General features: G+C 37.2%; 1 protein-coding gene and 1 long non-coding RNA gene across 2 annotated transcripts; one reads left to right on the forward strand and one right to left on the reverse strand.

Annotated features, from left to right (window-relative positions):
* The first annotated feature begins 7,099 nt into the window (after nucleotides 1-7,099).
* LOC104886790 (U-box domain-containing protein 35) lies at nucleotides 7,100-12,087 on the forward strand. Its single transcript, XM_057392604.1, has 10 exons — nucleotides 7,100-7,311; nucleotides 7,425-7,546; nucleotides 7,728-7,960; nucleotides 8,056-8,119; nucleotides 8,753-8,886; nucleotides 8,962-9,113; nucleotides 9,214-9,315; nucleotides 9,765-10,193; nucleotides 10,670-11,428; nucleotides 11,971-12,087. The coding sequence occupies exons 1-10, from the start codon at nucleotides 7,120-7,122 to the stop codon at nucleotides 12,085-12,087; spliced, it is 2,304 nt and encodes a 767-aa protein (XP_057248587.1). The 5' UTR covers nucleotides 7,100-7,119.
* Nucleotides 10,341-12,091, reverse strand: LOC130590374 (uncharacterized). The gene is made up of 2 exons (XR_008968083.1): nucleotides 11,953-12,091; nucleotides 10,341-11,397 (listed from the first exon to the last, which is right to left on the reverse strand). It is a non-coding gene; the product is annotated as an uncharacterized LOC130590374 (long non-coding RNA).
* Nucleotides 12,092-13,499: the final 1,408 nt, after the last annotated feature.

A 13,499-nucleotide genomic window follows, 5' to 3' on the forward strand; every position in this document is an offset into this window, starting at 1 on the left:
TAAAGCGTAAGTTTCTTGCTTTTAGCTCAAGTGGAAGGTGGTTTTTTGGGATGCTTGTTTATGGAAGTTATCTTTATTTTGCTGGGAAATTTGTGTAGAAGGAGATGTAGGAATAATATTGCATTAGAAGAATCTATGAGCTTTTGTAATGTAAATAGAGTAGTTTTTGTAATGTTGTGGGAAACTTTGTTGTGCCTGCCTTCGTCCTTTGTGTGGATAAGGAGGATAGGTTTCTCATATGATGATTCTCCCCCCTTCCCCAGCTTGTTTAATGGCATCCACTTGATGGTTGTGGTCTATTTTGTGCACTATGTCCAGTTTCTATCTTTTTGGTTGCTTGTAAGTTGGCTATGGTTTTATTTGCTTATTTCCATGGTTTGGGTTGGTTTTTTGTATGATCCTAATTTGTGCGGGCATATCTGGACCCTGCACTTTCGATTTGCTATTATAGGGTGGATGCTTTTGTTATCTCCCTTTAAGAATCTTTGTATTTTCAGATTTCTCCATTTGGTGGGGTTTTATAGCTCTTTGGTTTTCTATTACCTTTCTATGATTTTATGATTGTTGGTTTTTGGAATATAAGAGGTGCGTTAAAGAAGAATGCCTTTCCGGATATTAAAGATTTCTGCATTAGCGATCATATTAGTATTTTCATGGTTTGTGAAGTGAAGTCTAACCCCCTCCCCCCTTCTCAACTGATGGCTAACCAATGTGGATTTCACTATTTTGACTATGTGCCTACTATAGGCTTAGCGGGGGATCTTTGGCTGTTCTGGAAGGATTGTATTCAGTCCCCATTTAATCTTGTGATAATGTTTAAAGGTTCCCGGTTTATGGCGTGTTCTATATCCCTTCTCAATGAGGATGTTAATTTTGTAATTATTTTTGTTTATGCTCCGCCCCAGCATGATCATAAGGCGGATTTTTGGGAGGAAATTGTTGTATTTGCTAACTCTTTATCTGCCCCTTTTGTTATTCTTGGCGATTTTAATGATATTCGGTGTGAGCAAGATAAGTTGGGGGTGCCCCGTTTTCTTCTAATCGAGCTCGCAATATGAATAACCTTCTAGCTTCGCTTCCTTGTGTCGATCTCCCTTTCCATGGTTCTCGTTATACTTGGAGGAAAAAAACAAGCAGGTCCAAATAATCTTTTAGAACGACTGAATAGAGGTGTTGCGAGTCCTTTGTGGCTTAATTGGTTCCCTCAGGCTAAGTTGTTTCATCACCCTTTTACCTCGTCAGATCACTGCCAAGTCTCCTTAGATCTCACTAAGCATCAAAATGCTAAAGCGCCTCCCTTTCGGTTTGAAAAAATGTGGTGCCAACGTAAAGACTATGATACTCTAGTTAAGAAAACTTGGTGTACTCAATTTCAAGGTTCTCATATGTTTAATTTAACTAAAAAATGTAAACTTTTGAAAGATAAAACCAAGCTTTGGAATAAATCGCAATTCGGGAATGTTTTTAGACAACTCCGGGCTATTGATGTTAAGTTTCAAGCTCTACAAAATCAGTTACTAGCCTCGCCTTTATGCCCCTCTCTATCTCTCCAGCAGGATCGTTTTCTTCAGAAAAGAGACAAGTTGCTTTCTTTTAGTCACGAATATTGGAAACAAAAGAGTAAGACTAATTATTTGCATCTAGGGGATGCTAATACCCGTTATTATCATACCCATGGATCGATCCGAAGGAATAGGAACCAAATTAAATGTTTTACTATAGCTCTATTTAAAATCATTTCTGCTCCAAACGAATCTCAAATGCAATTTCAAAAGAATTTGAGCAACGTTTTATCTCTAATCCGGATTGTGGATTTAATGAGGAGGTGGATTTTCAGCTTCTTTCTCCTATTGTTTCTGAAGAAGAAAATACGTATCTAGTCTCTGATGTCTCGTCGGAAGAAATAAAATCTGCGGTTTTTGATCTTGCTCCGGATAAATCACCTGGTCCATATGGTTTTCCTCCTTTTTTTTCTTTCAGAAGTATTGGACCTTGGTTGGTAACTCAATTATTTGTGTTGTGCGGGCGTTTTTTCACTCTGGCCATATCCTGAAAGAAATTAATCATACTTTTCTTGCCCTTATTCCTAAGATTGAAAACCCTTCTTCTGCGAATCATTTTAGACCCATTAGACTCTGTTCCACTATTTATAAAGTTATTTCTAAAGTATTGACCAATCGTCTAAAATCCGTTCTTGGGAAAACCATTCACCCTCTTCAGGGGGCTTTTGTTCCAGATCGTTTTATTCAGGATAATATCTTAATTGCTCATGAAGTGTTTCACTCCTTTCATAAGAAAACGGGTGTTGATGGTTGGCTAGCCATTAATCTAGATATGGAAAAAGTGTACGATTGATTAGAATGGAGGTACATTTTAACTTCTCTCAAAAAGTTAGGCTTCTGTGCGAAATGGGTTGATTGGATTAAATGTTGTATCTCCACTCCTTCCTTTTTGGTTTTAGTCAATGGCATCCCGGGAGAGCATTTTAGCCCGTCAAGAGGTATTCGTTAAGGAGATCCTCTCTCTCCTTATCTTTTATCCTATGTGTTGAGCTTCTTGCTAGACAACTCTCTGCAGCAAATGCTCATCGTGATAAATCTGTTGGAGTTTCTATTGGCAAATCTGGAGTGCGTGTTCCTTTTCTTACATTTGCAGATGATACGATAATTTTTGCTAAAGCCTCTTATGCTAGTTGTGTGGTGATCAAGCAAATTCTTGATAAATATTGTTCTATGTCTGGTCAGCTTGTTAATTTTCACAAGTCGACTTTTCAATGTTCCCCAAATGTTCCTATGCTAGCTAAAGGTCGTTTTGCCTCTTTGTTAGGTATGAGAGAAGTTAGCACCTTAGGTGAGTACTTAGGTTGTCCCATTATTGATTCGCGTGTTACTAAGGAAACTTTTGGAACTATTAGTAGGAGAGTTGTTAGCCAGCTTCCAAAATGGAAAGCCAACTCTCTATCCCAAGCTGGTAGAACGGTTCTAATTCAAGCTAATTTGGCCACTAAAGCTAATTACCAGATGCAAAGCTTTTATCTTCCTCAGCCGGTGTTGTCTGGGTTGGATAAATCCTATCGGAACTTCTTCTGGAACAAAGACAATCTGAGTAAAACACCAAATCTGATTGGGTAGGATAAGATATGTCTTCCTAAGGCTTGTGAAGGCTTAGGCATTCGTAAGGATAATGTTAACAATGTTGCTCTGCAAATGAAACTTCTCTGGCAACTTATTAAATTTAAAGATAATTTATGGGTTAATCTTGTGAAAAAAATATATATTAAGGCCCAAGATGTTCTTGCACACAAGGTGTCCCCAGTCGCGTCGTGGCAATGGAGGAAACTTATGTCTTTAAGGCCCTTGTTCAAAAAGGGGCTCTGTTGGCAGATTGGGAATGGCAGAGACGGCAGTTTTTGGGATGATAATTGGGTTTTTCAATATCCGATTAGCCAGGTCGTCAGTCCTCCTCCTGGATCTGAGGATCTTAAAGTAAGTGATGTCCTGAATGCTTTTGGTGGTTGGGACAGAGCTAGGATTGACCGGTTGGTTCCCTCTTAGAGGTGATCATGGCCCGGGCCGGGTTCGGGCCGGGCCGCGGCCGAAAAAAATTTCCCATTGGTCGGGCCGGGCCTAAATTCAGGCCGAATTTTTGTGTCCAAAGCCCGCTATTTCGTGCCTAAATTAGCGGGCTTTTGCGAGCCAAAACGGGCCGGGCCAAAAATAGACTAAAAAGTCGTTTTTGGCTTGCCCAAAGGCAAAAAAAATTCGGTCGGGCCAGGCCCGGCCCACGGGCCGAAAAATTCTGCCCAAAAACGGGCCGGACCAAAATGATCACCTTTATTCCCTCTCATGTTGGGGACAAGATTAGTTCCCTCTTTCTTCCCTCTTTTCCTCTAGCTGATTCTTTGATCTAGGGGTTGACAGGTGATGGCCAGTATTTAGTTAAGATTGGGTCCTTGCTTGCTCAGGGTCTTTTTAACCCGGACTTTGAAAAAATAGAATTTGCTTGGCTTTTGAAACTCAATGTCCCTCCTAAGATAAAATTATTTCTATGGAAAGCTTGCCATGATGGGCTGCCATCCAAGGATAGGCTTGAAAAATGCAAAGTGTTTGTTCCTCGGCAATGTGTGCTTTGCTGCCATGACTCTAGGTCAATTGCTCATCTCTGTTTTAAATGTCCCTTCACTCTGCAGGTGATTGCTTGTCTTCACTCATCTAATGCTTGGCCCTCTCTTCCTGATTTTATTAATCTGTCGGAGTATCCTTCTTTTAGATATTGGATGGAGGAGTGTCATTCTGTCATTGACAATGCTTCAATTGTAAAGTTTGCTTTTGTGTGGTGGTTTATTTGGTTTAGTCGTAACAAAGTTATTTTTAATAAGGAGGGTTTGTCTCCTCGGAAAGTCAATGCAATGATTAGCAAAATTTTTGCTCAGTGGTGAAAAGATCCAGATAGGGCTCTGGCTGAGGAGTGTCCTGCTGGTCGACCTCCGAGCCACTCTGTTAAGCTAAAGGTTGCGAGAGCAGGTGCTAATATTACTTGGTCTCCCCCTCCTGAGAATTTTTGTAAGCTGAACTTTGATGGTTCGAAAGAAGGTAATGGTAATGTTGCGCTGGGTTTTGTGATTCGTAATAGTAGGGGGAGGTGTTGTTGGCTGGGGCCAAGACTCTTGGGCCCCATGTTTCCATTGTCCAAGCTGAAGCTTGGGTTCTTAGAGAAGGTATCAAAGGAGCTCGCTCGTTGAATGTTATCCACATTATTGTGGAAGGGGATAACCTTGTAGTCATCAATTCTATGAAGAATGTTTGGCGTATTCCTTGGGAGATTTCTGATATGATAAAAGATGCAGGTTTAGATGCTTCTCAGTTTGCGGAGTGTCAGTTTCCTCATTGCTTTCGTGAAGCAAACCGGACGACAGATTTTATGGCCAAGAAGGTGCATCACTACTCCTCTCTATTGTACTGGTTCCCCCCGTATTGTATGGATTTCTCCCTTATCATCCAAAAGGATGTTTTAGGTTGGCCCCCTGACTAGAGGGTGGGTTTGCCTAAGTCTTTTCTCCTTATCAAAAAAAAAAAAAAAAAAAAAAACAATCCCCAAAACTAGAAAGTAAAATGTGAAACTAACATGCAGACGTGCGAATAAGAAAAGTGAATATTAATATTTAAGATAAAATCTTGTCTACATAACTGCGTTTAGTCGCTTATGTACACAAAAAGGAGAAGCACGAATGAGTGATCACTGATAGACTTAGTATATAGTTGAATTTAGATACAGGTGTTGGCTAATTTACTTTATTATAATGTTAGATTTATTAGAGTTATTCAGGCTTGAATTTAAAAGTTCAATCCTAATTCAATTCGTTAAATGAATCGGTCGAATTATATTAGTTAGTTTTTTAAGTTGCATTATTATCCAATTAAAAAAAAGAGGGTTATCCGTGAAATAAGGGAAAGGTTTGATATTAATGCTAGATTGTATACTTAAAACACCTGTTGAATTTAGATAATTGCAAGGTTGTAACATATAGGGGTAGAGAGAAACATTAGCATTGTTGATCAAAGAAAAAACAAAAAAAAAAAGAGAGAGAAAACAAACAAAAAAATCTCAGGAATTTGGAAAACTGAATCAATTATTTCATTGATTCATCACCCAAATTTCTTCCTCTTCTTGTTCTTCATATAATTTATCTCCTCTGCGTTCTCTTTTCTTAGAATCGAGACGCGGAGGAGGTTTAAACACATAAAAAGAAGAAGAATTTTTTTTTAGAGAGGAATTGAGGTTGTTATAAGGAGATAAAATGTGGAATCAACAACAACAGCCTCAAATAAATGTGGAGATAAAGAAAGAAGGTGCAGTTGCAGTGGCAATTGATAAGGATAAAGGAAGTCAATATGCTCTTAAATGGGCTGTTGATAATGTTCTTAACAAGGGCCAAACTGTTACTTTGCTTCATGTTAGGCAAAAGCAATCTGCTAATTCTTCCTTATGTAAACTCTCATATATATAGATATATCTCTTTTATTAGCTTTTGTTGTCATTTCTATGTGGATCATAAATATGTTTTATCATATAATTAAGGAATATCTTAGAACCAAAGTTTAAGAGAGGACTAAAACAAAATGAATAAACAATAAACGTTAGGGTTAGGCTTGGATTATCTTAAACATGAAACATGTTTTCATTTTTTCATATCTAATAATAAATGGTTAATAAGAAATAATTATAACAATGAAGGGTGTGTTATAAATAAATGACCTACGTAAATTGAATCAATATACTAATTTTTTTGTTGTGAACATATTTATATAACAACTAGTTCTTGTTCCGAGCAATATGCCCCGAATTATTTACCAACGTGCATTTAAAGTTTCCCAAAAAAAATAGGTATATTGTCTTTAAATCATTTTTTCCCTTACAAAGACCAGCATGAGTATTGTAGCGTAGTTGGTTAGTGCATTAGCAATTTGATATGTTATGGTTTCGAGTCTTAAAACATACATTTTTATCGCTTAATGTCTCATGTGGCAGCATGGCATTTGTTTGTCTTGGATTTAGATATATATATAGATTATGAGCTTGGTAGCTTCCGATATGATTGATAGGAGCTCTTTAAACCAATATGAATTCATATGTGCTTTATTATTGTAAATGAACTTTTCAATTTGCAATATAAAAAAAACTACTATTACATGCATAATAGATTAATGACTTGTGAGCATATCTATAACTTGTAAGATAGAAGTAAAAGGTAGTTGTAAGCAGTGGCGGATCCAGGAATTAAGCCACGTGGGTTCGAATAAATATTAAATTTCAAATTACATTTTACTATTTACAGTTATAAGTTATACTATGTTGCACAGCTTATTGTTGGAACAAAAACCCATGCAACAAGAAAAAGGGTATGAAAGAAAGCGGTAAGCTGGGTGTAAAATTACATGGGTCTAACAAATAGCGAATAGTAGCGTCGAAAGAGAAAGCATATTTACCGGATAAAGTGAAGCAAAAGTGCAAAGAACCTCATATAATAACTTAAACGAAAATAGGAAGGTCTTTGTAGAGCAAACTGCATACATTTTTTTGTTGTATTAGAAGTCATAAAGGGCACTAATGTGACAGTAAATGTACCTTTTAAATGATGTTATATTAAATTTCACCAAGATCTCTTATGCAAAAACATGGATGCATACAGCTTCAACCTCAATTCCCCTCTCTGATGTGAATGAAGATGTTGCCAGATCCGTTAGGTCTTACGCTGAAACTCAAGCTCGTGAGATTTTCCTTCCTTTTCGCTGCTTCTGCAGTCGTAAAGATGTTAGTTTTCCTTTCTTATATTATGAAAAAATCTCTTTTTTGGGGGGTCATGTTTTTGCTACTACTAGTCTACTCACTTCTGATGATATCTATACATACTTCGTCTTCCTTAGGTAAAATGTAACGAGGTTATAATCGAAGACAACGACATTTCGAAAGCTTTGACGGATTATTGCCACATTAATGTTATTGAGATTATGGTAGTAAGTGCTTCAACAAAGAATGGATTACTCAGGTAATCGTATTGATTCATGGGACACTTATTGTGTCTAGTAATAGTAAATTAGTACAGGACCTCAATATGTTTAAAAAGCCATGTATGGCTGTATGTTATTAAGACATATATGCTCCTATTAGTTATTTGCCAAATTTCGTAAAAGCTGTTTCTGGTACTCATTTCTGCGCTTGTTCTGCAGAAGGTTTAAAGGTCCAGATGTTGCCACAAATTTAATCAAAGGTTGCCCAGAATTCTGCAGTGTGTATGTGATTTCAAAGGGGAAAATGTTGTCTGTTCGATCAGCCACTCGTCCCATCCCAAGACAGGCTAGCCGAAACCCTGCACAAAGCCAAAGTAGTCCTAATCTTCGCTCTGCAAATGATTCTCCACGTTACCGTAACAGTGGCGTTCGTGCTGGTGCTGCCTTGAGAGGTAATGCACCTCTTGCTTTTCCAAGTAATACGATCATCACTACTAAATAAATGTAAACATACTAACGTAAATGAAAGTTTTATTTTGTGCAACAGAAAGAGATAGGTCACCGTTTGACCCAAACAGGCTTTCTGAGGACATGGACATGAACACAATCAGGTAAGTGCAAGCTTTGGCTATTGTTTGTAAACACTTGGTTGTAATATATGTCCATATTTAACCAAGGTAAGGGTTCAGTTGATAGGAGTTCCACCTTTCTAACTTTGATGTAGAGCTGGCAATTCAGTTGAACGGATGGTGTTTATACTTGGTATCATGTCGAATTTGATTTGTTCTTTATATTTATCAAAAAAATAAATTAAATATAGGATAATTGCATAATCTGACAAATTGAACAAAATGGGCCGTGTCGGGTTGATTTTTTGTTTGGGTTGTGTCTATATGGTGTTTATCTCAATAACTTTGTGTTATTATTGTGTCGGTCTCGGTTGTACTGTCATGTCAGAGATTGTCAGCTCTACTTTGAGGTCACATATTTGACTCCTACCAATTGCAGTTTGGTGAAAAAGTCGAGGTTCTTCCTTTGATCCTCACTATTAGGTGAAGGTGAGGTCAGTACTCACTAGCATGGAAGGGGGAGTTGGCCGAGTGGAAAGCAAGTCATTTCACCTTGGCACTTAGGGGCCTAGCATGTATAGCTGGGTTGGATTGACCTATGAGAATTTTTCTTATTTTATAGGGCACAATAACTATCATCTAAATTCTTTTTTTCTTATATTTGGCTGAAACTAGGTCACCATTTACTAGAGGCAGAGCAGCAAATGGCAGAACATATGGAGAACTCGGCACACCAGACTGTGACATATCATTTGTAAGCTCTCCCTGGCCAAGCAATGACCAACGAATTAGTATTGATCGTCCTTCGTATGAGCGTCCATCTTATGAACGTCCTTCCTATGAACGTCCTTCCTATGAACGTGCTTCATATGAACGTCCTTCACTTGATATGATGGATTTTGGACTTGGGTCTCGGCTTTCAAATGGATCTGAAGTGGATCGTATGAGTATCGGATCATTGTCTGATAGGAGATCAATTGATCAAAATGGCTTAGCTGATACGTACTCCTCTTCTAGTGGGTTCTCAGCGTCTTCTGTGGGCACGGTACAATATGGAAAGATTATTTATAGCCTTGTCATGAAAAATAAACTATATAGCTTCAATTAGAGATAAACATTCGTTCTTGTTTCGACAGGAGGATTTTGAGACTGAGATGAGAAGATTGAGACTTGAGCTCAAGCAGACTATGGACATGTACAATGCAGCCTGCAAGGAAGCACTAAATGCAAAACAAAAGGTGACCAACTTGGATGCTGTTCGTATTACAAGCTGTGCTACATGAATCTATTAGACCTAGCAAAATATACCCATATTTGACTATTTGAGTACTCGAACTGTACCCCAAAGTGCGTAATCTGATATTGAGTCTGAAACGATATGGGCCATAGTCGACCAAGCCAGAAGATGGAAGTGACTAATATTTGTAAATCTAACATAACAAGCTGATTGACAATAAGTCTGAATATGATCAATCCGAAACCAAACTGAATGACTCATCACTCGAACTAAATTGAACCTAACATTCGAATGATTCCTTTGACACATCTAGCTGAAATATACTGAGGCACATAATTCACAAGTGAACACGAAGCACCTAGCCAAGTCTAAGTAACAGAAAATTCACAGCCAGGAAAATTGTGTAGTGTACTTATAATAATTCGTTTGTTTGCTATTCTTTGACATTAGACAAGTGAACTTCAAAGATCTATGAAAGAAGAGGATCAACGATTAGAGGATGCACGTTTGTCAGAGGAAAATGCTCGGGCAATAGCTGAGCAAGAGAAGGCCAAGTGTAAAGCGGCAATTGAAGCTGCAGAAGCAGCTCAGAGACTTGCAGAACTCGAAGCACAAAAGAGACATCATGCAGAAAGGAAAGCCCTCAAAGAAGCAGAAGAGAAGAAGAAGGCACTGGAAGCTTTGAATCATAATGATGTTAGATACAGGAAATATAGCATTCAAGAGATTGAAGTTGCCACTAATTACTTTTCTGAATCACTTAAGATTGGAGAAGGGGGGTATGGTCCTGTTTATAAGAGCACCCTTGATCATACACGTGTCGCCATCAAGGTTCTTAGGCCTGATGCAGCACAAGGACAATCACAATTTCAGCAAGAGGTAACTTTAATTCTCATTAGTGCTATAAATGCCCTAAAATCTGTCATTTAAGAAAAAAAGGCCTAAAATCTAAAGGTCATATGATGCGTTCTCTTCTACTTAAAGAAAATAAGGCTCAAGGGAAAATAAGTTATGATAAGTTACAAATAAAAAAGTTAAACTAACTCAAATAACTTCAAATAAATATTGTTCAGCAAATTTCAGGTGAAGAAAGGCACCACAAGGATCCACATGCTGCTTAAATATACTAAATATTTCACCACTCCTAAACTATAATGAGATACTTCTATTAGCAAATAGCAGTTAGCATATTGGATTTTAGACTAGATCAAAATTTAACTCTACCTACTGAATCTAAACATCGGCTTATTTAATATTGGAAAGGCATAAAATCTGAAAGTGGTCTATTCAATAAGTTTAGGCTAGATCAAAATAAGACATGATTGTAACTCTTGTAAGCCTAATCTCTCATGCAGGTTGAAATCCTAAGTTGCATAAGACATCCCAACATGGTGCTCCTCTTAGGTGCATGCCCTGAGTACGGCTGCTTAGTCTATGAATACATGTCTAACGGAAGCTTAGAGGACCGTCTTTTTTGTAGTGGAAACACACGACCACTTCCATGGCAACTGAGATTCCGCATTGCTGCAGAAATCGGAACAGGCCTACTCTTCCTTCACCAAACAAAGCCCGAGCCACTTGTACACCGAGATCTCAAACCCGCAAACATTTTACTAGATCGAAATTTCGTGAGCAAGATCAGTGATGTTGGGCTAGCTAGGTTGGTCCCACCTTCCATAGCTGACACTGTAACCCAATATCGGATGACTCAAGCAGCTGGAACCTTTTGTTACATTGATCCAGAGTATCAACAAACAGGGATGCTAGGGACAAAATCGGATATATACTCATTAGGTATCATGTACTTGCAAATGATTACAGCTAAACCAGCTATGGGTTTAACCCATCACGTACAAAGAGCTATTGAAAGAGGAACATTTGAAGAAATGTTGGATCCTTCTATTCAAGATTGGCCTTATGAAGAAGCCTTACATTTTGCTAAACTCTCTCTTCAGTGTGCAGAGTTGAGAAAAAAAGATAGACCTGATCTTACACAAATTTTACCAGAACTCAACAGATTGAGGGAGTTTGCTGAAGCAAATAGTCCTACATACATGTCTTCTCCCATGTCTTCAAACTCCCCCTACAGGCCAAGCCAATTTTCCACAAATCATGTAAGTTTTTATACTATTGTTACAAATTATACTGTTTTGTTTAGATGCAATATTTGTCTTTTTATGAGCGATTGTGTACCTCAAAAATGTTACAAGAGGGTAGGGTATGTTTTATACTTTTATATCAATAATGATGGTAATGCTACAACAAAGGCACATAGCATGGTTTTAAATTCAAACTAGTTATTAGGCCCGGGCTATGTCACAGGTAAGAAAAAATTTCATTTATTAATATAATTTTTTTTTTTTAACAGATATTAATATAATACTTTATGATAATGACACTAAATATAACTTTGTCTAGTGATTAAAACTTTAGTATATGTACTTGAGGTCTCGAGATCAAACCTTATACTATGCAATTTTATAATTTTTTTATTGTACATGGATTACATGAACTAAAACTCTCTGGAGAGAGCGCCACGTGGCACAGTTTCTTGTTTTCGCACGCTTTTTAATATATTTGTATAGATTTTAATATGATTTCAATATTTTAAAAGTCAATTGGTTTATGAATGACTTACAAGAAGTAGTGGTTTCAGTATTCACAGGATGTGACAAGTGAAAATCCATCACCATCACGGTTGTCAACAGGTTCAGGGGTAAGCAGCGGAAGAAGTCGGACAAGCTTCTCATCTTCATCAGGAGGAACTTCGTAGTACCTTTTTCCTCCTCCTCTTTTCTCTCTCTCTCCCCATTCTAATATCATATTTGATCAACTTTTAACTTGCTAGATAAATGATGTGGGACAGTGGGAGAGAGGTGTACATTTTTCAGATTTATGTTAAACAGTTGAAAGTCATAGACTTTGGAATAGATTTTTGGTATGTACTATGTAACATCAACTTTTTGACATAATTCCATTGTCTTTTTTAGTTCTTACAACATTTTTATTACTTTTATTTTATTTTTCGCTAGATTAGTGAATACATCCAAAATACTTGGTGTGATTATCTTTGCGATAATCAAGTTAGTATCTAGCTCATGGTGCTAAAGTCACTTCCAATGTTAAAAAGAAAATCAATTGGTACCCAAATCTCTTTCAAACAGTATCATTTTGTAGTGTTGATGATACCAATTGAAAAAGAGAGATACTAATGTCAATAACGACTTTCCTCTAGAGACTAGAGACGAAAGACCAATTCAATTCCTAGTCTTATTTTCAATTTTTCAAAAAAAAAAAAAGTTAAGAAGTGTTATGATGATTACTGATAAGTTTTAGTTTGCAGAAATGGAAAGAAATGTGAAAAGATAATAAACTTTATATAAGTAGTTCAATTTACCTTATATAAGGGCCAATAAAATTCAATTAGTTATGATAAGTGAATATTAGTGAAATTCAAGTGAAGAGAACATGTGAAAGACCAACAGAAGTGGCAAGTTGACAACTAATGTAACCCCTTTTTCACCATTTCTGAAGAGATCCCAATTGTCTCCAGTGGCATCTAGTTTTCAAAGATTAGATACTAAACATATCCACTGTAAGGAAGAAACTCAGTCTCATGTTAGTGATGGACAAAATACTGGTTCCAAACTGAATTACTTCTCCCGTTTCATATTACTCGCTACACTCTCAATTCACGAACTCCTAAGCAATTTTCGGAGAAGAGAGAGGTAGAGAGTAAAAAAAAAAAGGATCCATATGAAAGGAGAGAGATAGAGAAAATTTATTACCCAAAAAGGAAGTGTAGCAAGTAATGTGAAACTTCCCACAATAGGAAGTATAACGAGTATTATGAAACGGAGGAAGTACTTTATTTTTAGCACCATAAACACATTGATCTCAGAATCACATAATTTATATTCGTTCATCATTTCACAATCTTCTCCGTTTCTGCAAGATTGTATAGTGGCTCGCAAAGAGGAGAGGCAGAAGTTTTTACGGAGACAATGTGCTGGGTTTGTCTCTGAGTGCTCGACGTTGGTTCCATTAACAAATCTAACTTATTAGTCGAAGTTATACTAAAGCAAACAAATGGTAAACATCTGGCCTTGTACTACCAGCATTCATGAAAATGAGGCGTCACAGGTTGCAAAAAGAACTGATGAGGCCTCGAAAAGATGTACTAGT

The sequence above is a fragment of the Beta vulgaris genome, chromosome 2 (assembly GCF_026745355.1).
Source record: "Beta vulgaris subsp. vulgaris cultivar EL10 chromosome 2, EL10.2, whole genome shotgun sequence".
Lineage (NCBI taxonomy): Eukaryota > Viridiplantae > Streptophyta > Magnoliopsida > Caryophyllales > Amaranthaceae > Beta > Beta vulgaris.